The sequence below is a fragment of the Odontomachus brunneus genome, unplaced genomic scaffold (assembly GCF_010583005.1).
Source record: "Odontomachus brunneus isolate Ranch 3 - 2012 unplaced genomic scaffold, Obru_v1 Obru_scaffold_048, whole genome shotgun sequence".
Classification (NCBI taxonomy): Eukaryota; Metazoa; Arthropoda; class Insecta; order Hymenoptera; family Formicidae; genus Odontomachus; species Odontomachus brunneus.
Window position 1 is genome coordinate 14596 of NW_022639498.1, and position 25607 is coordinate 40202.

Consider the following 25607-nt stretch of genomic DNA (forward strand, 5'->3'; position numbering starts at 1 on the left):
CAGTGTAATTAAGTTCACTAAGATAATATTTGTAAATTTCGCTTGTTCTAATTTCAATATCAACAACAGGAAACGGTTTTTATTCCCTATTTTTCTCTCTTCCTTTCTTTTCCTCCTCTCTCTCTGTTTCTCTCTCTGTCTCTGTTAAACAATGTAAAAAAAGATGTGTAGTTGGCAGGTAAATATATGAAAGATTATGACAGTTGATGAATGAGGCGTTGATGAATGAGAGAGCCTAATTTTTCACGCAGCGCTTCAGTGTACGCACAGCCTCCTACCGTTAGATCCTTCAGTTTTGAAGGATTTAGTTACTGAGCCCCGCCGGGGTAGATGCAACAGATATCCGCTAACAAGCATCCGTGTAACTCTGTGTCACGCGAGTACTCGAGCCTTAATAATATATGCCTATGAATTTTTCCCTCTGCTGTAGGCGAAGGCACGGCTTTTATTGCATCAGCGCATGGAAGAGCACACTCCCTCCCGAAACTCACCCACATTTTCCCATCAGGGTACAACCTGCCGTTGGAAGCCTCGTGCGTCGTGACGCACACTGACACGACGTTTCTACATAGATGTTCCCAAGGGTTCGCTGCGTTCTCGGCGTGCGTTCAGAGAGAAATCTCTGCGGGTTCGGCGCGGGGCCCCAGTGGGGCACTAGAGCCACCGAGTCGGGACGCTGTATAAATCTATGAGGCACGAGACCCTCGCAGCGGGATTCGGCCTGATTCCGTAGGCGCAGGGAGAGATGGGAATGTCAGTTTCTCCCTTGGCTTCGCCGGCCCCCGCTGGAGACGAGAAGCACAGCCAAGGGGGAAGAGAGCAGGCACGGAGAGTGGGGCCGAGGCTATATAGTCTTGGGGTAGGTCGCCGATGAAACGAGTTATCCGAGGAAAAGGAGCGGTGCACGGTCGACGGTCGAGTGCGACGCGGGGGCGAAGTGACGCGGAGTGTTGTTCGACGGTCCCGTGAGTTCATGCGGGGGAGGAAGTAACGCGCGGATCCTGCGTGAAGTGCGGGAGTCCTCTCTCAGCGCTCGTAGACGCACAGTGGAGGCGGAATGAAATCGACAGCGATGGCGTTCACCGTCGTTGTCCTCGTCGTCTGTATGCTGTCGACGAGTAAGTATCAGTGCGCGACATGTGACGTGCATGCGAAATGTAATCGGCCGCCGGGGATCGCGAAAATACTCGCAACATTAACCAGTTTCCGTAACGCTGAATATTTCGCGTGTACGACGAGATCGTCGAGGTCAGCTTATTGTTCACTACTGCGGCGTTTTAAGCGAAGAGTGATATTACGAAGACAATATTTTGTATCGCTGTCGTATGTGTGTCGCGTGTTGTTGGAACTCGAGAGGGAACGCGGAGCGTTGGAGGGTATTTGGTGAAGAGGAAGTTGCACATGTGCATGAGATAAAGCACACGAGTCGCACGTGTGCACCGCTGAGGACGCGGTGTCAATCAGCGATGTAATATGGCAGATGTAACGCAGGGTGCACTTAAAGAAAAAGACATGGTGGTGGCAACTATATTCACATAATATAAAAATATTAAACTTAAGGAGCTTTTAATTATATCACCAAAGATGATAGCTATGTTATCATGACTTTAAAGTGTTACCCTTTTCGGGAGACTTTTGATAAACCTTAAATCCAACCATTAATACGAGATTTTCTTTTCTTTGCTAATTAATTATCATTTCAATATTTAACAAAATATAACTATTTTATCATCTTAAGCTAACGTTTACTGCTCTCCGAGAAAGAAAATTACTACACTGAGAGAAAAAAATAATTGGAATAACTATAATCTCACTATATTTTATGGTTTATTTTGGTCTCAAACATATATTTATAGTTCATCTAAACATGAAGATATAGCAGAATGAACACATAATTTATAGTCACCATTTTATTACTCTATGTATATAGTAAAGCACTTTGGGAATATAGTTACATGTATCTATATTTGCCAAATATTCCAATTGTATTGACTATATAAAATAGTTAATTTCTCTTACCATTCAATATTTGCTACTTTACTATACTTTTTATTTCAAATAATTATAATTCTTGGTAAAAGTTTTACATAGGTCAATTATACTATGCTTATATTGTAAATATTACAAACATTATGATGACATTTACTATAAAACTAATATTCCTAACTATAATCTTTTTACTATGCCATTATAGTTCCAAATATCATACATTTTTCTCTCAGTGTACAACATTAAATCCTCATACGAAAATTGTAATTTATTGAAATATTATAACAAACTTTTGATAATAATAACAACATTGGTTTTGGTGCTATGTGGATATAGGTAACAACTATACGAGTTTCGTACGTAAAATTAATATATATAATTTATTCAACTATTTTGTATAGTCCTTGCAACTAAAACTCAATAGTTGCTAGAATTATACAGTATATATATATTGGGTGTACAACTTAGTTCGGTCCGTTTTCAAAAGATGGCTCTAGGTGCTATAAATGGTTGACGGCGACAGCTGATTTTTGCTGTATCGTGAAGTGTCAACATCTGTCAACCAAATATTGTTTACAAGCCTTTGAGTTTTGCACAACAAGTTTAATTTTTACTGCGTTGAAAATGTCGAGTTTCGTTCCAAATAAGCACCATTTGCGGGAAGTTTTGATTTTCTGTTTCAATTGGAAGAAAAGTGCAGCTGAAGCGCATCGAATGCTTGTGGAAGTTTATGGTGAATCTGCACCGTCGGATAAATCTTGCAGAGAATGGTAGTGGCTAGCGATGGACAATACTTTCAATAATGTATTAATTCATTTTATCATTCAAATAAATGCGTTTTTCAAGCAAAAAAACGGACCGAATTAAGTTGTACACCCAATAGTACTCGTAACCGTTTAGTTTTAGTTGCAATAATTTAAAAATAATTAAACTATATACATTAATTCTATATACAAAACTCGTATAGTTACTACTTGTATAGTTGTCACCATTTTTTCTCTAAATGTACATTTTAATATTAATTTGCTTTGGGAAACGATTTTTTACACAGTCCACACAAAATTCGGTCGCAAACAAATATAGTTATGCGAAAAATACGTGATATTTTATGTCATTAGCTAGTCGAATACATTTTTAACATGGAGATATTTTCGTCGTTTTAGTATTTAAATAAAAATAATGAAACTTTTTCAATATATAGTCTAAAAATGTGTCCTCATATTTGAAAATTTCAGTTACAATCTCGAAACATTTCTATAAATTTGTATTTTTTGCAAAATAATTAATTATAATTTAATAAATAAATTGTTTATATGCTCCTAATTATTTATTATAAATTGTTTAAATCATCTTGGGAATCATGTAAGAATAAACAAAACATTTTTTAAATTAAAATTAAGTATAAAACTTATTAATTTAACAACTACAATTTTTATTATTATTATTATTTTATTATCTTTATCATTATTCTTCTATTATTATTCTTATTACCTACTTTTTTCAAATAAATTACAAAGTATAAGCTTCTTGTAAAAAAAAGTATAAAAACTTTAAAAATTTTTTAAATAAAATATTAAAAAAAATAAATGCACAAATATATTTATTATTCAATTTTTTAATGTTTTAATATAATACTTTGAAATTTATGTTAATAATAATAGACATCTTCTTTATATTTTGTATTCTGTTTTATCATCATATATTATATATTTTTACATGATTTTACCGAAAATGAATAAATTCATATCTATTGATGATTTCTAACACAAAAAAAATTTATGTACGATTGAGTAAGAAAAAAAGTCAATAAAAATATCAATAAAATATATATACAAATATTAATTTTATATTAATACATATATTAGTAACATACTTTTGAATTTGTGCAAATAATAATAGATATTTTTTTTTGACTCTTTTCTTATTATCGTAGATAGTATATGATTTTATGAATCAATATGAACATACACAAACGTTTTATTTTACCGTTAGACTTGCATATTTTTACAAAACTTTACCAAAAAAAGTAAATTTATGTTCTTTCATGATTCTTAATACAAAAAGACGATTTATATGAGAAAAAAATCTATTTGAAAATATTGTTACCGTACAATTCTGGAAGCCACTATAGTTGCGTAGCAGGAGTGTCATGTTTTTGACTGACATATCCTTTGACATATATTAAAAATTTTTAGTTCGAAGATTATAAAAATCATCAAAAAAACTTAGATTATAATTTTGATTTAGATTATAAGAGTTAACTTGAGTATAATAAAATTAGAAATTCATTATATGAAATGTATGTGTATGTGAAAATATCGGCACACTGATTTTACAAATATATTCACTTATATCTTCAGTACTTATTGTGGAAATTATTTAAATTTTACTCTTAAAAGTGGCGATTTGATATTTAATTCATATGTTAATTCTGTAAAAAGATTTTTTTTGCAGATTTTGTATATTTTTTTATAATGCTCTCTCAAAAAAAGTCATTTATTAATTGAAAATACACTCATTTTACTTCGTCTATCTACGTCTTCTCTATTTTCGTTCATCTACGTCTAAAGCAGAACTCTATCGTAGAGAGAGGTCAATAGTAAAACAAATTTCTCGCGTTTATTATAGAACGAATTTCAAGAATGTTTTTAGTTATTTCCTACCGAGTTCGATAAGAATCATTGCTATGCATCGCGATCGTACCAGCGTCGTTGCCGTCACCAGCATGCCGTTGCATTACCAATCGCTGTCGAAGTTCCAAAGCACATCTGGAATACCAATCACAATACAAACAATAACGCGCCCGATGAAAGAGGGACGTCACGGGAGAGATGCCGCGTGTCAATTGAATATTAAACAGTCGTGAGAACGTGCCATTCCTCGCGTCGTTTGGTTTCTTCTTACAATTAGCAATTTCCTTCTGCGGATTGCGTCTGCACGAGCCGGCACGCGATGGCATTCCGCTGCGTTACGCGCCGATTATGCGCGCGAGGAGTCAACCCTTTCGTCCCGCACGCGTCTTCCAACGAGCAGATCAGCATGTCAAAAACATAAACGTTTCATCAACTGTCGAGAACTTTTTATTGCAGTCTTAATTTTATATTACTCTCGCTGCAATGTGATATGGCATATTTATTGGCCGCATGATTTGACAAAATTTCACTGCAAAATTGCAATCGTAGGACATAATTGACGTAGTACGGGGGACAACATTGGTATTTTTTAATATTTAAAAATTTAATTTGATTAATGACATTTCCTGATACTCCTTACGAACGCGTTCATCGGTTGCCTTGCAAAGAAATCGTTAAAGATGCCTCTCACTGATTTCTGTGGATATGTGTTATAGAATAGAAAAAGAAATAAATATGTTTTTATGTCTATCTACAAAAAATAAAAGACTAGTATTTTTGTGTTTTACTCGGATAGACAGGTGTATAAAGACAGCAAGTTTACTAGTCGATTTATAAAGAATATGCGTCTATTATAAAGGTCATACGGCACTTATTATATAAAATGATAAAATAGAAACACGAAAGAAATACGAACAGAATGATTAATATTTACAAATAATACATCATATAAAATGTAATAGTTCTATTTAAAAAATCCGATAAAGAGGATTGATAGAAATATATACAAATTTCATTGAAATATTATATAACTTTATCTGAATTTATCATTTCTATCAAAAATTTTTATCTCACATAAAAAATTCAGCATATATACACGGAAAAAACAACTCCATTAATATAACTAAATTTTCTGTTATTTGGGAACCAAATGACAAACTTGGTTGTAGAAAAAGAAAGATAAGAGAAATTTCTACTGAGTCAATTGCTTTCAGTTACTTTAATCGAGTTTTAGTGCTGTTAAATGTTCAAATGAATGTTTTCGGTCACAAAGATATTCTCATTAGCGAGTTCTTTTTCATCTGATTTTCATTCAGTTATATGAGATGAAATTTATTCCTTATAAAAAAAGTTATTAATTTCTTTTCTTTTATATCGTAACTTTTAACTTCTAACAATTAAATATTATGTTAAATGATTAAATAATTATTTGTGAGTACACATACCTTTTTATATAATTTTTCTATATAATTTTATCATTTTTTTTATTAGAATCACAGAAAAAGATTTTTGTAGGTTGAATGAGGAAAAAATCAATAAATTAGTAAAAATAAATATATAAGTATATTAATTTCATATTAAATATATATATTAATGACATTCTTTTTATTAAAAACATGATTCAGTTACATAGATTTTTCTTACATAATTCTATCAAATTTTTTAAACAGAGATTAGATTTGAGTATAGCAAATGTTTGGTTGTGTATTGATGCAAATTTATTTACAGTAGCAAATTTACTAAAAGTTACATTCAGATTTTTATATTACATTTTGCATGACATATTGTTTTGAACAAATTTTGATAATGTTTTTTCTTATTTTAATTTTCTCATTCTATGAGATAAATATAGGTGCCACATGAACCATACATTCATAAAGAATGCAACAAATCGACTAGTAAAGTTGCTGTCAAAATTATGTACATCTATCTAGCGAGATATCTAGAACAAAGAATAATAAAACATCATAAATCTTTAGAATAAAATGTTTTTTCATACACCTCACATAGTTTCGATGTTACTCACTGGAAATTGAATATTCGAATTACCGTCGTGTAGTCTTTCCAGCTTCTAAACATGCTGATAAAGACATAATAAAAGGACTTTTATCTTTTTGATTACTTTATAATATACCTAAGACAAAAATCGTTGAGGGATCTCCAACGGTTCTCTAGCTTCTAAATATGCTGACACAATAAAAGGATCTTTATCTTTTTGGCTACTTTATAATATATCTGCAATAAGACTTGCAAAAATCGTTGAGGGATCTCCAACGGTTCTCTTGTCAGTTATGAAAGCGTCCAAACGATTTCTGTCATGCTAGACGGTCTCGCGGGAAAAATGTCCCGACACAAAGATTAGTTTGTCGCCGTGGCAGCCTGCATAGGTCGCCTTCGGGGAGTGTACTCGATCATCCGAACTCAGGTAACGCACCGGGGCCTTATCGATGGGCGCATCGTCCAGCTGAGAATAATGCAATATGGGTGAACGCATCCGTCTTTTCTCCGTTGCTTGCTCGTTCGACTTCTAAATCTTGGACAAACTCGCGCCGGGTGGTCCTTCCTTTTGCATCTTTTTACCCAGTGACCCGTGTCTCGCTCGTGTCACGTGGAGCCTGCCTGGCCGCGTGTGTCCTCCTTGTTTTACCCTATTACGACCGTTCATTTCTTTGTAAAGAAACACGCTCGAAGGCTTCATTGACGTTTCATTGATTGTCAGTGTCCGTTCTCTCCAGGCTTGGATACCTACTAATCCCTTACATACGTTAGGCTAATGTACCGTGTGATGTTTGTGTTACAGTTGGAACAAGTTTGGAACAAACATGGATCTGGAATTCTGAGACTTTCCAGCAATGTGAAGTTATTTTACAGGAGACCACAAGAAAGGACCGCGCTACTGTTGTACAAGACAACAACTCCAGATTACATTCCACGTGGTTGTCTCAAGAGTAATTATCGTTTCATTATGATACTATCATATTGAATTTTTGTCTGTTTCCCGGGAAACCGATAAAAGGCGAGATTTTCTTTCAATGTAATAATCAAATTGAGCAAATACAATTTAAAAAAATGTTTTTAAACTTCGAGAGAATTAAGTAATAGAATTTGCAACAATTCGTTTTTTCTCAAGTAATAGTAACAAGTTAATCTTCAAAATGAGTAAAACATCTAATTATTGACCCCCTTATATATTGAAAATCTAGAAAAACTTAGTTTTTTCTGAAACGTCAATGGCTAAGTCAATGGCTGAATGTCAATAATTGAGTGTTGTATCTTAACAACAAGTTACTTTTAGAAGGTAACTATCCTATGCGAAAAACTCTGTTATAACTCCTTTTATTTTATCTAGAAAATGATTATTACGATAGAGTTGCAAGAAAGAAACGTCAATTCGTGTAACTGAATAGGGACTAAATGAAAATTCGACGTAAAATGGTGTCTCTATTACTGTAACCGAAAACACTTGTCTGAACATTCAGCTGTATTAAAATTTAGTTGCAGTAACTGAGAACAAATGACTGAGATCATCTCTAATGAGTTTGGAAGCAGCTGGATGTTTAGACGAATGTTTTCGATCGCGATAATAGAGATATCATTTCTCCGACTTGTCGTCTGATTCCCATTCACACGAATTGAGATTTATTTTCCGTGTAAGTGGGGATCAGACGGAAAAATAGATGTTATATCGTGTATTATATAGATATTTACCGTAAAAATCAATACTAAAAATACTAAAATAATAAAAATAAAAAACTCTATATAACTTTATAAAGCGAATATATCGATGCGAATGCGAGAAAGAGAGACATCCACTTTGTATAATTAATTTTTAATAGAATTAATAAATTAAGCTTTTCTTTTATATTTAATGACGAGGAACGATATCTCTGTTATCGCAGAATGATGAATGATCGCGAAATGAAATATTTGACTGTTAAAACTCAATTAAAATATCTGAAAACAATTGACTGAATAGATATCTTCTGCAGGAATCTTTCCTGTTTCTACAACCGAATTTTCGTCTATTTCTCAGATAAAAGAAAAGGAGTTATAATAGAGTTTTTCGCATATGTGGGATATTTACTTTTTAAAAGTAATTTGTTGTTAGAATACAACACTCAATTATTGACATTCTCTTAGTCACTGACGTTCTTAGTCAGTGAGAAAAAAATAAGTTTTTCTAGTTTGTCAATATCTAAGAAGTCAATAATTAAATATTTTATTCATTTTGAAGATCAATTTGTTACTGTTACTTGAAAAGAAACGAATTATTGCAAATTTTATTACTTTTTTCTCGAAGTTTCAGACTTTTTTTTGGAATTTGTTATCATTACACTGAAAGAAAAACTCGCCTTTTATTGATTTCCCGGGAATCAAACAGAAATTCAGTTAAAAAGAAAGAAAATTTTCTGTGCACGGGAAAAACAATTCCGTTAGTGTAATTGGATTTTCCGTCGCCTGATAAGAATAAGACCAAGTGAGAAACTCGGTTGTAGGAATAGAAAAATTCCTATAAGAGGTTTCTACTCAATTAATTATTCTCAGTTATTGCAACTAAGTTTTAACACAACTGAATGTTTAGAATGTTAGAACGATATACACAATTGAATATTATACTTAAGATTTTAAATTTAACTTTAGATTTTGTGTGAATTATTTCACTGGTCAAGTTTCATTGAACTTTGGATGATTTTAAATACAAGAATTTAATATCTGACTATGAATACTGAGCTTATAATATCTTCGGTTATAATAACAGAATTATTAAAATATATGCAGATATAATATACAGATAAAAAAACTATACAACGCACAGCGGGCTAGCAGACCTCAAAAAGTATTCAAAAGTCGATTCCGGAGATGAGATCAGACAAATGTCTTATCGTCATCTAAATAAATTAAGCTATTTTTCAAGTTTCATTGAATTTGATCGATTGGTTTTCATTTAGCAACAAGTTAAACTTTGAATATTATGTATCGTACTAGTAATTTCAATTTTTATTAGTATACGTTTTCAATATTTTATTAGTATTGTTGTATTGCAGCAAATGAAGAATCTGCAACTGTTTCTCATTCATTTTTATACTTAAATAAATCATTATAATAACGTGCAGAGTGAAAAAATACAAAACAGACAAAATGGCGAAACATTATACACATATGTTTCTGAATATTTATCGCAATGTCATTCTTTGCAACAAAAGTTGCGCGAATTGCGCCGCGTATCTTTACATTTGAGGTACTGTGGGGTTCGTTTATATGTATTTTATAACATCAGCTGCCACCGTTCATAATTTATGGAGATATTCGCGAAATACTGCGTACACGCTTCATGTTTGTGCACAATGGATCAGTAGACCTAAGAAAATGACTAAAGATTAAAAGTACTCCCATCATCGTGAAATTTCATACCTGTAGGTTTTCAGGATCGCTGAATTCGAATTCAAATTTAGGATTTAGAAATTCAAAATGGCGGACGGAAATGTTGAAAGTGCTTCGATTGTATAATTTGGAACTAGTAGGTTTTCGGAGTTGCTGAAGTCGAATCTGAATCCAGAATTTAGAAATTCAAAATGGCGGACAGAAATGCTAAAAGTGCTCTGATCGTTGTGAAAATTCGTATTGGTAAGTATTCGAGGTCGCTACATTCGAAATCCAATTCAAAACTAAAACATTTAAACTGTTTGACTCTTTTGATCTTTTGCAATATTGGATCTACTATTTAGAATTTCTGAATTTTAAATTTGAATTTGTATTCAGTGACCTCAAGAACTCCCAACTACCGAGTTTCAAATAAAATCATTATTTGCATTCGGTCCACCATATTGCATTCGTCATCTTAAATTTTAAAAATAAGATATCAGATTCGGATTCAGCGATCCCAAAAACCTCCGAGTACCGAGTTTCATCTAAATCAAGTCACTTTTCGCATTTTAATCCGCCATTTTGAATTTCGAAATTTTGACATCAGAAATGGAATGAGCGATGCCGAAAACCTTATATAAGTGTAACATATATTCATATCTTAAGTGGCAAAATGACGTCAGAAGACAATGGCGTAGCCAGGGGGAGGCTGAGGGGGCTGCAGCCCCCTCCGAAATTAATTTTCTGGGTTACGCTAAGTGTGAAAAAATTTTTTTCGAATGACCTTTTTTTTGTTCGTCAAAAATAAAAAGTGCAGCCTCCCCTGAAACTTTTTTCTGGCTACACCAGACAGAAGACGTCAAATTAACGTCAATTTGATGTTTTTTGACGTCACTGTGCTACTCGGGATATTTTATAAAATATTAATTGGCCAGTTTTACTAGTTTCTTGGCCCACCGTGCAACGATACGTAACGGTAACAACACTATTGTTAAAAGTTACAGGCTAGATTTGCCGCTCCTTTTTCTTCCCAGGCAACGGAAAATTCAGTTACACTAACGGAATTGTTTCTCCCGTGTACATTTTGTAACGATCATATTCATTGCTGTTGCACAAAGAATGTAATTACCTTACGGTCATTAATAAGGAAAAAGGCTCTTGCCAAGTCATTAGTTATAAAAAAAGCAATTTTTAACGATAGTTGCGTTATAAGGAACGAGTTTCTTCGCAACCCTAGTTTCTCAGCAACCTCAATGAAAAGAGAGTGTTTAGTTAGTAATAACAGCTTTTCTGTTATAGGTGCGAAGTGCGAGCCGGTCCGGAATATATAATCAGGAAATATACGTTCTTCGAGAATAGCACATTTTTGTTGTTGCGTTATCATTATGACGACGTGTCGTGCAGTATGCCGACGCATACTGTCAGAATTTGCGGCTCTATCAAATTGGTGGGGCCGTCCAGCATCGTTTCCGGCGCGACCGAGACAAAGGTTCACGTGGACGCCGTTTATATTACACCTTTAAATCGACAGGTATATGCAAATGTATTTTGGATCCACAAACAACATAAAAATTACACTTTTGATCCTTTCACTACGACTGAGCTGGGTACAGAGCTTTACTGTTGTATTCTTTTATCTGTATGATTACAGAACGATCTAAACACTATTTTTCAACATATTTCTAGATACATCTGCCATCAAAAAAGAAAATCTATCTGGTTGGCGGCCGATCATTTCGCGAGATATCGGGTAACTGGGTTATGTTTGCGAAAATGGCTTCGAGCCTCTCGATTTTTCTCGGTAATGCTATCTCTCCGTTCCCGACGTTTTCTTTCACTCCTTAGTTTCCACGCGCCTACGTTTTTCTCCGTTTCTCTCTCTTTTTCTTTCTCTCTCTCTCTCGCGCTCGCTCTCTCTCTTTCTCGCGCGTGCACCCGCACTTCCTCTTTTTCTATCTCGCGTACCCACCGCCTCCTCTCACTAGAATTATTCAAAAACGAATTCTCCAGTTGGATGTTAGCTACGTTCTGAGCTTTGCTTTAAAAGATTTAATAGAATAACACAAGAAAAATTCATGTAACTGAATCATCACGTTTTCGGTAAAACATGATTAAATTACACAATAAGACATGTATATCCAGATAAATATTTTATCGTTAAAAATAAATGTTTAACGGTATAAAATGAAAGAAATAAGAAACTTTTTTATATAAGCTGAAATGTGAGAAATTGAAATTTCTGATAGAAATGATAATTTGGGGAAAGCACTTATACGGATTGTCCCAGATTCGTCTCTGCAATGTTCGTGGAAAGGTGGAACGGATAGAAGAGAGCATAAAAGTCCGATATCGTTTTGCTATATTCGCAATAAATCGCAAGATATTAATTAAAGAAAATTAGTGAATGATCACGCGCAATATGGTAGATGAGATGTCGTGGCGATGTATGTTGTCGTGTGTTTGTACATTAGGTTAATTAATATCTCGAGATTTATTGCGAATATCGCAAAACTGTATGGGACTTTTATATTTACTTCAATCCGTCCTACGTATAACATTATAAAGCGTATATATTTACATTATGTTGAGCATTTTTGTCTATCTAGGAACGCTCGCTTCCCAGATAGCATAGGCAATTCAAAAAGAATTCAGTCGTATATCACCAACCCTGAGTTCATTTTTAGATGCAAAAAGAATTGTTTTGAACTGAACTGAACTCTGAAGAATTCCTTTTGCATCTGAAAATGAACTCAGAATTAGTGAACTGAATTCTTTTTGAATTCTTTTGAAATTTTCTGTGCTATTTGGATTAGTAGAGAGCCACTTTATGGCGCCATCGCGATGGCGCATAGTAGCAAAAAGGTTAATATCTATCGCAAATTTACTTTTTTCAGGTCGCTCATAAATTCGAACAAAGGATGAATTTGACCTGCGGTCCTCAGCCTAGATGGCGACCTTACATATCTCAGCTGATTTATGAACAACCACGGCAATATTTGGCGACGCATTTGTGGCATGGCCCGGTATACAATTCTCTGCAGGCTCATTCGTCTTCGAAAAAACGTCTTGGTCAGGATTGCTTAGATGCGTTCAAAATAGAAGTCGGCGAGTTGAGATTGTTGAGGATGCAGCGAAGATCGTTCTTACCGAAGATGTCCGACAGCTCTTTCTACGACGGGTCTCGCTTGGAACTTTTTCTAGGTAGTCCTGCGCCCAATGTGTCCGTTCGCAAGACTTACAAAGCGACCTCGTTACAGTCCACGTTATTGGTCCACGCCAACACGGTACGTTATGTCGAAGTTCCTTCCAGGTCATTTTAATTTTCGACAAAAATTCTCAATGCGTGTATCGGCAACGCATCAAACATCATGATTTGTCAAAAACACCTTATAAATATATATATATATATATATATATATATATATATATATATATATAAAAGATGTTTTAAACATATTTAAAACATATCTTTTTTTTTGACGATGGGAAAATGCATTATGCATATCCCCGACCTTCTGAGTAAGGTTAGGGATTATGTCGGACTCCTACCGACTAAAACCCTACCGAGCGTCTTGCCTCAACCGTAACCCCAGAAACGCCCCGAGAACTGCAATACATAACATTCGGGACGTTCCCCAGTCCATTTAAAACATATCTAATGTTTTCTAGCAAGGTAAATTCTACTAATAGTTTATTCTTGTACAATTGAAAAAATATGATAAAAATGAAAAAGTTTGTAAAAAAAAAATTAAAATATCCTTCCATCAGAAAGTTTCAAAAGAATACACATAAAATTAATATTTCAAGATGTTGATCTACCCTGCTAAAGAAAATCTAATAAGGTTGATAGAAAGTATACAAGTTTTATTGAAATACTGTATGATTTTATCTGAACTTATCATTTTTATTGGAAATTTTTTACACTTTAGCTCATATAAAACAAGATTATTAATTTCTTTCGTTTTATATTGTAAAGCGATTTTAACGTTTAAATATTATACTAAATGATTATATAGAAACGATTACTAACGATTATTTAGAACATTTCAAAACGAAAACTTTCATATAAAAATGTCGAGGTTATAATAGTTTCAAATGGGAAGCAATTATATTTTACCAATGACAGGGCTGAGATTTTGCGCGCTTAGGCACACCGAAATGACAAATGATAAAGATGTTCCTATGAATGTCACTTTTTTACGATATTATGATTATTGTATAAATTTACAATAACATTGTCATAATATGTTTTGTCGCTTCTTCACGCATTACATTAGTATATTTTTTATACGAATAATAGTTGTAAAACATCTTAAATATGACTCAAGTAAAAATGACATATTTCAACTTAGGGTACGGTCCAGTAAGCGTTACAAATGCTTTGTAACGTTTTTACTTCTTTCTCTTTCTTTATTCGAATCCGAGAAATAGAACAAGAAAGAGAAACGCTGCGCAGCATTTGTAATGGTTAGACCGCGCCCTTAATCTGTCAAAATGTCGATCAATTATTACCATGAAGGTGTCCACTATTCTATACAGCGTGTGGCACCTTTATCACCTGTCATTTCGGCGTGCTTGAGCGTGCGAAATTTTAGCCCTGTTATTGGTGAAATATAATCGTTAATTTGAAAACTATTATAGCCTCGACATTTTTGTACGAGTTTTCGTTTTAAAATGTTCCAAAGAATCTGCCATTAAAATAGCATGCGGTAGTTTCGGGACACCCTGTATATACAGGGTGTCCCATTTTAATTTTCGCACTAAAATATCTCGAAATATACAAAAAATATGGAAAAATGTTTCAGACAAAAGTTATATAGTTCGATGGAAGATATAAGAAAATACCATTGATTTGATTTTGGGTGGCACCGCCAAGGTCAGGTCAAAGTTTGAAGGGACTTTGCTTTCTTAAATAGAAACATATATTTTTTATTACGGAATTTTATTCTACGTAAAGAAACAAACAACTTTTCTATTTTCTAAGATATTTACGGAAATACCTACAAAATTATTGGTATCAATTTTTTACTAGAACTTTATCAACTTTATCGAAAAATAGCAAGAGATAAAAATTATCTATTTTCTTCTCATAGAGCTCTGAAAATTTTTTCAGAGTTTTTAAAAAACCTTTTAGTACTTCAAGAAAATGCAGTACTAAGAAGTTAACTGAAAAATTCTGAAAAAATTCTCAGAGTTCTATGAGAAGAAAATGGATAATTTTTATTTCTTGCTATTTTTCGGTAAAGTTTATAGAATTCGAGTAAAAAATTATTGAAACCAATAATTTTGTAGATATTTCCGTAAATATTTCAGAAAATAGAGGTCGTATAAAAAATAGAGATCGCATAAAAAATGTTTTCAAACAAAAATTGTTTGTTTCTTTACGTAGAAAGTTTTTTTACGATCTAAAATACCGTTATAAAAAATATATGTTTCTATTTGAAAAAGCAAAGTTGACCTCGACCTGACCTTGGCGGCGCCATCCAAGATTAAACCAATGGTACCTTCTTATGTCTTCCATCAAACTATATAAGCTTTGTTTAAAACATTTTTCCGTATTTTTTGTACATTTCGAGATATTTCGGTGTGGAAGTTAAAACGGGACACCCTGTATATATATATATATATATATATATATATATATATATATATATACACATTCCATTCTATATAATTTTTATTAACCAAAAACATGATTCAATTATATAGATTTTTTTTATGTAACTCTTGTGTAATTTTTTACATAACTTCTTATGTAATAATTTTTTATATAATTTCTCATCTATTATATCTTTTGAGCAAGGAAAATCTTTTTGTTTACTGTAAATAACGACAAAGCATGTGGATTAATGTCATACTAAACTTAAAAGATTAGTGAAGAAAGTAAAATCTACCAGTCTAATTATGGAGAAATTCACTTATTGTAAGCATGTTTAATGTAATGAGATGAATAAATAAGTTAATGGCTAATTACGAGATTAATGTTGTTTTTGCAGACGAATGATTGTCTAATATGCGGCAGCATATCTCGGTCGACCGAGTACAGCCCACCTCTTCTTCACGTGACGGTGCCTCTACCCGCGCTCATCGGTGGTTACTGGCTGAGTGAGAGATGCGAAAGCTTTGAGGGTGGCATCTGGTCCAGGAGGCAATTTCAAATATACTCAGGGGATAAATTGTGGACAGGTCGGTGGGAATATTATGACGATCCGCAATGTTCAGTGTTCTTATACGCGATCACCGCGGCCGGAAGTTACATTCAACGAATCAGTGGACAGCGTCGCCACAAAGAGCTCAACGGAAAGCCGCCATTCTCTTCCGATTACGTCTCGCGTCCTTTCAACAACTCAGCAAAGTTCTTCAAAAGAAGCGCGAGCAATCCTTTTCGAAGGAACTTAATGAACGTCAATGCTTCGGCGCTAAAAACCAAAGAAGGATCGTCTGTGCGCATGAAAATTTGCACGGAGATGTTAAGAACGAGGGACAAGAAAGCGAAGAAGCTGAGGAAACTGAAGAGATCGTTGACTGACAACGTTTATCAGTTCTTGCGCGACGCGCAGATCCCGATGCAGTCGAGATATACGGCGATGCTGCGTGGCCATCAGGTGCACGAGACTACCTCCAGAAGGCCCACGGTTTGGAACATGCCGTCCGGAACCACGGAACTGGACCTACATATCGCCGTGAGCACTCTCATCCCCGGCGACGTCACGGTGGCCAATCGCTGCGACGCCGACCGGGCGAATATGCCGCTCACCAGCTGGCCGAGAAACTGCGTTCCTCGAGGCATCGAGGCACCCTCGACTTTGGGGCTGCGCGCCAAGATCGGCATCAATTGGAATGGTCAGTATATCTTGCTGCTGGGCTTGCGAGACGACAACGTGTGGAACGCTCCTTTGCGACAGTGCGCGCAGATCCCGTCGCATAATCCCGTCCTGAGGGCGCATCTCCGGCGAAGTGTCGACCTTCGCTTCGGATTACTCTCTGCCGCACCGGCTAGTTGCGCCCCCGTCTGGCTTCTTGTGTCGCAACTGCTTCTGTGTTATTTACATTATCGCACACGGTGATAATAACGAGTGATCGTCGTTGTTCCTGAAGAACTGAATAAGAGTATACGAGCGTGAGAAGAACGAGTTTGATCGACGCAATGTGGCAAATGACATTTCGATACTCCCGAGATTACTCTCGCGTCTCGTATGCGAAGTTTCGTAGGATGGTAAAGTTTGTACATGTGTAAATAGAATCGAAAATCACTCAGGAATTCACAGTGTTGAGCGCGATCGTGACGATCGACGCAATCAGTTGTACATTCCGATTCGGGTTGGGAAGCAAGGCGTTATTTGTAACATCGTTATCGTTACAAATTATCTTCTTTTCAATAATGATTGTTACAATGTAACTTTTTCAACCCTATTTACTGACGCATCTTTTATAGGTATCGATACTTTTAGAAGAGTGTAACTTGAATCGATGATTGATTGATGAATTGATTGATTTTGATGATAAACGAAAGTTTTCGGTGATTATGTCTTAAGTTTTAAACGCATTTTAATGTATAGTATTCTTACTGTGTATTAAAATTGTATATATATTCATACTAAGCTAAGTGATTTTATATGATTAATCTAACATCCGGATAAATGATTTCTAATCGGTTTAACGATTTAAAATCGGATGTCCGTTTCTTTTTACTTGGTTAGTAAAAAATCTGGATAACCGATCAAACTAATTAATCACAATGAGTAATAAAAAAAATCGACTAATTAGTTAATCGTTAATCATTAGCGATTTCGTTTTTTAAACTACATAGAAAAAAAAATAGATTGTTTTATTATGAGACTCATTGCGTGTATAGGATAACGACAATATCGTCCTTACCCTTTTTCATCTTTTCGCACTACTCCTTTCCTGGTTGGCATACTTGTCTTCAAATCACGTGATAATAATGAATATCACAATGAATAAACATTGAAGTGACACTATATGCAATAGGATTTCAACTGCTTAATTAAACTTGGTTAATATACTCACCGAAAAATGGTAAGAGATAAAAATTGTTTATTTTCTTCTCATAGAGCTCCGAGAATTTTTTCAGAATTTTTTATAAATTTTTTAGTACTTTAAGAAAATGCAAGAAAATGCAGTATTAGTTAAGAAGTTAACTGAAAAATTTTGAAAAAATTCTCAGAGTTCTATGAGAGGAAAATGGATAATTTTTATCTCTTGCTATTTTTCGCTAAAGTTGATAGAATTCGAGTAAAAAATTATTAAATCCAATAATTTTGTAGATATCTTCGTAAATATCTTAGAAAATAGAGTTCGTATAAAAATTTTTTTCAAACAAAAATTGTTAGTTTCTTTACGTAAAATAAAATTCCGTAAGAAAAAATAAATGTTTTTATTTAAGAAGCAAAGTTGACTTTCGAATAACCTTCAGAATGACCTCCAAGGTCAAAGTCAAGGTCACCTTCAGATGTTCCTCTCTGAACCCGACAACTTTTGTCTGAAACATTTTTACTGAATATACTTGGCTGAAGAATTATGAGAGTGGATCTTTTAAAATGGGATACTGTATAATATATACAGGGTGTCCCGCGTAAGACATACGAAAAGAAAAATATAAGTAGAACACAAAAGTGAACAAAAATTGTATAGATCATTTTTCAAACAACCACGTAAAATTTCGAGATATTAATTAAAATAGTTGGGCATATCAGAGCACGGCGACGCAGCAGGCGGGACATACAGCTCGCCGCGGCCGGCAAAGAAAATAGAAGAACGCACACGTATACGGACGCACATACGGAGCTACTCATTTCAGTATGCCAGACGGTCCACCTCTCTGGCCTAAGATAGGCCCGCGAGCAATCGTTCATTTTTTTCGTCGACCGCGGCGAGCCGTATGTCCCGTCTGCCGTGTCGCCGCGCTCTGATATGCCCAACTATTTTAATTAATATCTCTAAATTTTACGTGATTGTTTGAAAAATGACCTATACAATTTTTGTTCACTTTTATGTGTTCTACTTATATTTTTCTTTTCGTATGCTTACGCGGGATACCCTGTATATAGTATATACAGGTCTCACTCTCCTCCGGGCATTTTGTGGGGACGTAGAATGAGTTGATGTGAACGTAAAAGTTCTATACTGTTTTGCGAAATTTGCAATAATAATCGAGATATTAATAGCGATGTAAGACCCAACTTTTCTGTGTCATTACTAGACAATCACTAGATTCAATTTTTGCTAGGGTATTACTACAGAATGGTAACATAAATGAAACTGGAAATAATACTTTCTCGGATATATTTATATGAATCAAAAGACACAAATATATAAATTTATTTACGAATAGATGTTGCACATATAGATTATTAGTTGCATTATTTTATTCCGATAATAGTCCAATTTATGCCCTACAAAACACTATATATCTTATTTATCAGTTTGCAAAATATTCAAGATTATCAGTGATTCGATTTATTTAACTTTAAAAAATAGAGTTTCATGCAACATCCTATTTATCATACAGTTTGCAAAATAGTCAAGATTATCAACTTGGCGTCATTTAACATTAAAAAATAGAGTTTCATGTAACATCCTGTTTATCGTACGATTTGCAAATCAAATGTATATTAATTTTCCGATTTTTTCTGTCATGGCGACATGACGTACGCCCAGGAACTTAACAGGAAGATTAGGCAACTCAAAAATTCAAGAAATTCTGAAACATGTGCAAATAGATGTGTAGTTTATCCGTCACACAAAACTATTTTTTGTTTGCGCGGAATTACCATTGATATAATATCTTTTTTTTCTTTCAAGTACATTGCAACTAGCTGGTTTATCAAAGGCAAAAATTAAATGAACGATATTTTATAAAAATAATAATTTTTTTTCTTTATTTTTTCATATTTTGTTTTTAATTATCTAAAGTATTTTGTACATTTTTTTATATACCATAAAAATATTTGACTGGTTTTAGGTTGACAATTTACTATTATCATTATTATAATTATTGTTGTTGTTGTTGTTATATAAAAGCTCTTATTTCAATAGGTACTGCTGTACTGATACTGTACTGATGGATTGTATTTGCCTTTCACGCTATCTCGCACAGCCAACGCGATATGAGATGAATACGTACGGGGGGCGTATACAAAGATGTTTTGTTTCATATTTGAAAAATGATTTTTCGGAACATAATTATAATATACATTATCGTTTTCAGCATAAAATGCTCTTTAATTTTCGTGTTATATAAAAATTTAAAAATTCTTTAAAATAGGGATGAGGGTAAAATAGAGGGATATACAATAAATAAACTATTAGAAAAACATCTTTTATTATTGTTCTAAAGTATTTTTGAAATCATTCACTTTTTACTTTGGAAAATCTTTTCTATCTCTTACAGTTTTGACGATTTTCGCTTCAAAAGAAAAAAAAACGATTTTTTTCAAAAGGATGTTTCAACCCCTAAAACTGTAATTTCGCATGAATAAAAAATAGTTTTGTGTTACGGATGAACTACTTTACTTGCGCACAAAATTTCAGAATTTTTTGAATTTTTAAATTACCTAGTGTTCCTTGTTAGTCAAAGTGACAGTGGCGCAGTAAGTAAGATGAACGACTCAAGAAGCAGAGGTTTCAGGTTCCCAGCTGGTAAGCAAATTTTTCGAAGTATAATTTAAATTGTATTAAGTAGCGGGTGAAACAATAAAGTGGAATATTTAAGAAAAATTCAGGAAAAGAGAAAAATTTTTATATTTTTATAATATGATAAATATGTATATCTAATAGATATTTACTAGATATTTTTGTAAATATTCACTACATATACTATGGATATCTACTGGATATTAACTTTAATATCCTATGGATATTTATTAGATCTCGTTTTACGGACATTTGGATATGTTTCGTAAGTCTAATGGATATTTATTAGATATTCGTGGATATCCCTATTATCCATGAAGGATATTTCATAGATATCTAGTAGATATTATGTTCTGTATAGGGTAACAATATTCGATATGCGATGAATATTGATATAGGCTGTGTTTTAAAATTACTGATGGCGCTGAAAATCTATAATATACATAGTATGAATTATAGTTTTTCATCGCTGGCAATGAAATTTGGGATGCAGCTTAATGACTCTCTATGATTCTCTATGATTACTTTTAAACTTTTAATGGAATATTATAACGGTTAATTCAAAAAAAAAAAAAATACACGAAAGTTTGCTTTCCAGAAGCAAATATCAATGGGATAAATGTATTGGGAGTGTGCATTAATTTTAAAGGATTTTCAAGAGATGGCGTAACTAGTACTATGTCGCATCGGACCATACTGTTTGCCACCTTTATGTCAAAGCACCATCATGTGGCTTTAGTTTCCAGTATGTGTCATTTTGCCGAAGTGTAAACGACATTGTTTTTTTGAGCATTGAATATGTCAAATTTTGTGCAAACAAAACACAATTTACTTTTTTGCTTTTTTGCTTCCATTTGAAGAAAAGTGCTGCTGAAAGTCAACGAATGCTATCGGAAGCTTATGGTGATTATACTCCATCGATTTCAACATGTGAATACTAGTTTCGACGCTATAAAAAAGGTGATTTTGACACGGAAGACAAGGAACGTCCAGGCCAGCCGAAAAAGTTTGAAGATGAGGAAGTGGAAGCTTTACTCGATCAAGACCCGAGTCAAACGCAAGAAGAACTTGCAGAATCATTAAATGTTGATTGATCAACGATTTCCAGACGTTTGAAGGCCACTGGAATGATTCAAAAGCAAGGAAATTGGGTGCCGTACGAGTTGAAGCCGAGGGACATCGAAAGGCGCAAAATGATCTATGAATTGTTGCTTCAGACACAGAAGAAAAGGTTTTTTGCATCGTATAGTGATGGGTGATGAAAAATGGATACGCTACGATAATCCGAAGCGCAAAAAATCATGGTGCAGGCCAGGCAAACCATCAGCATCGACGGCAAAGCCGAATATTCATGGCGCCAAGCTCATGCTCCGTATTTGGTGGGATCAGCTGGGTGTAGTGTATTATGAGCTGCTTCAACCCAACGAAACCATCACTGGAGAACGCTACCAACAACAATTGATGCAACTGAGCATTGAAGCAAAAACGGTCAGATTACGACAAAGTGATTTTCTAGCACGACAACGCTCGGCCACATGTTGCGAAATCGGTCAAGAAAACATTAGAAGCGCTTAACTGAGATGTCCTACCACACCCGCCGTATTCTCCAGATATTGCTCCTTCCGATTACCACCTATTTCGATCAATGACTCATAGCCTGTCTGAGCAGCGCTTTCATTTTTATGAGGATACCAAAAAATGGGTCGATTCGTGGATAGCCTCAAAAGATGTGTCGTTCTTTCGACGTGGAATCCACCTGTTACCAGAAAGATGGGAAAAAGTAGTGGCTAGCGATGGACAATATTTTGAATTATCAATTTGTAACCATTTTTTCACAATAAAGCCGTATTTTTACCAAAAAATCCCTTAAAATTAATGCATATTCCCAATAATAAATCTGCAGGATTTTCTTTATGAACTTCAATCGAGGATTTACTATTAAGAAATCTGTTAAAAGATTCTATTGTTTCCTCAATATCAGATACATTTAGGTTATACGGTATATCGAGTATATTATCATGATCAGTTATTGCAAGATTAAATATATTTTGATGAAATATATTTTGATTAAACTGTTTGGCAAGACGTCTATAAATCTGTCTATCTGACAAATTGCAAAATCATTTCCAATTTGGTTGAGACATTATTCTGTAATAATAAATAATCACAAGATACAGGATCGAATGTTAAAAAAATAAATATTGTATTAATATTTACTTAACTATTCAGTTTAGGTCTCTCACCTCCGATTTCAATTAGGTTCAATCGACGTGTTTTTGCACGAGAAACAACTTTTTTCTGACAAAATCGTTGCTCTCTACTGCGAAGCGAGACATTAACTGACAAAATTGACCACTATTGAGATTAGGAAAACTGTCACATCGACGACAAACGGCGAGATGTAGATGCTTTGTAGCCACTTGCGCATTTCCTATGGTTTCCGAAATATAAATAAAAAGGTACTCTCCCTGTATCTAGCCATATGACTGGATGGATGAAAGATGAGAGAGAACTAGTGCCGACAATTCAGGGGTCCGATTTTTGACGGTGTGCGAATGAAATACGCATGTGATACGAAAATCTACAGTATACGTAACGTGAACTATACATTTTCGCAAGCGTATCTCATTCGCATACCGTCAAGAATCGAACCTCAGCAATAGAAAACAGAATGAAATCGGAGATGAGAGACCCTATGTGTGTGCAGTTTTTAGTAACACGACGCACAAAAGCCTGCGTGCCGCATACGTGTAACATTCTGAACTTCGAGCAACGTCGGGTAGTATCATTATACAAATAAAAAATTCCTGAAGAGTACTTAATTAATTTCATTTTAGATCCATTGTACATAAGAAAAATAAACTCATTTTTAACATTGATTCAAATGATTCATTTGAAAGAGCTTACGAGGAGCTTTTTATTCTGAATTCTTTACGAACTTTTTTTAAATAAGTGTGCCATCTGCTGTGCTACTTGGGTAATGTGTACTGGGATCCTCCTAATTACGAAAGTTGGATTCCGATATTCACCCTAGTAGTTAAATTATCAGTTGAAAAGACGTCGAATGAACGACTATTTAACTAAAGAGTCTGATGGAAATATACGTCAAAATTTTCATTAATTAGACGTTTTTGTGTCCTTCAAATTATACCTCTATGAGACGTCTATTTAAACGTCTATTAGCCGCTTACAAAACATTTAAAAGTTAAAAAAACGCTTATTAGCGGCTTATTAGACATTTATTTCGACATAAGTAGCCTACGTATACTCGGAAACAGGAAAATCTTAACACACACTTATGCAATAAATTTAATCTTAACAACATTTATGCAATAAATTTAATAAAGTATAAGACATATTTATTACGTAAACATATAATATTCGTAAATATATATAACATTCTTAAATTTTTAAATCATAAAAATTGAACGTTGTTAAAACTTTATCAAATTTTTTGGATACCGCGTGTTCCGTACAGGCCGAGTATGGCGGGCGGCCGTGCGCCAGGCGATATTAAATGCGAGGTTGGCCGGTGAACCAACCGGGTTACTTGTCCGCGAAAAGATCGCAGGAGATTTTTTCCCATCACCATGGTGTTCCGAAAGAGCAGATAATGGTTTCGTTCGATGGCTCGGCGCGAGTTTACGTACAATATTGTGAGAAAGAGACGATTAATAGCGATGAAAGTTTGTATAGAATATCGGGTTTTGTTTATACGTGTGTTAAAATACGACATTGCGAGAGTCCGACAAAGATTGGGTTGTTAAACAAGAATAAGGCACAGGATAGAAGCAAAAATGAAGATTTGGACAAATTTGTGAACACTATTTTCTTCAAGAAAGGAGTTACATGTACTAGTAGGACTAGAAGTGACCTGTTCAAGATCAAACCGGAACTGCCAGGTCTTGATGTAACTTTTGTACCTTTGTCTGTACAAAATATGAGTTACCCCTGCCCCCTCTCTCTTTCTCTCTCTCTCTCACACACACACACATAATTATGAAATCGCTTGTTACAAACTATAAAGGATTCATTTACAATTCTACGATCGATATTTACAGATCATTAGCCCTAGATACTTTCCCAGTAAGCAAGAAATCATTAATACAACGTTGCTACAATGATATTGAAAAACCTGTAATATTGTCAAATATGTAATGTTTAATATTGTATCAAACATCATTATGAATATACTTTGACCGCGATTTGGATGTTTCAATAATATTGAAATAGAGTTGCCATTACATTTTAATCGGCGGAAATATTTTTCAAATGTTGCATTGATCTCAAATAAATGTTAAAGTAACATTTAAAAAATTTATTTTTTGTAATGTTTTTAAAACGTTTAAACAACATTCAGAAAAATCATAAAATAACATGTGAGAAATATAAATGCAATATTATTAAAAAATATCCAAATAATGCACATGAAGTCAACGTTTCTAAACGTTTCTAATTTAATGTTTCTTGCTTACTGGGAATGTAGGAAAGAGATTATTAAAAGCTTATTAAAAAATTGAAGGATCATAGGAGCGAAAAACGACATATTTACATCTATATTGTTTAAACCTTATTAATTTATATTTAAATTATATTTGTAATTTATACATTTATTAATCGTCGTATAACTTAGCAAATTCCACTACATCAAAATCTAATTGATAACATTATTCAACAATCCTTTGGTCACATGGATTATTTTAGATGCATTTTAATATATTCTTAGACATTAAACTCAAACATTATGCTTACTGTTCAATACAATATTGCTACAATGATATTGAAGAACCTGTAATATTGTCAAATATGTAGTGTTTAATATTGTATCAAACATCATTATGAATATACTTTGACCGCGATTTGGATGTTTCAATAATGTTAAAATAGAGTTGCCATTACATTTTAATCGGCGGAAATATTTTTAAAATGTTGCATTGATCTCAAATAAATGTTAAAGTAACATTT

General features: G+C 33.8%; 1 protein-coding gene across 1 annotated transcript; it reads left to right on the plus strand.

Moving 5' to 3' along the window:
* The first annotated feature begins 877 nt into the window (after positions 1-877).
* Positions 878-17825, plus strand: LOC116845011 (protein APCDD1-like). The gene is made up of 5 exons (XM_032817239.1): positions 878-1118; positions 7423-7570; positions 11286-11517; positions 12881-13270; positions 15983-17825. Exons 1-5 carry the CDS (start codon positions 1058-1060, stop codon positions 17051-17053), a joined length of 1902 nt encoding a protein of 633 aa, XP_032673130.1. The 5' UTR covers positions 878-1057; the 3' UTR covers positions 17054-17825.
* The last annotated feature ends 7782 nt before the right edge of the window (positions 17826-25607 follow it).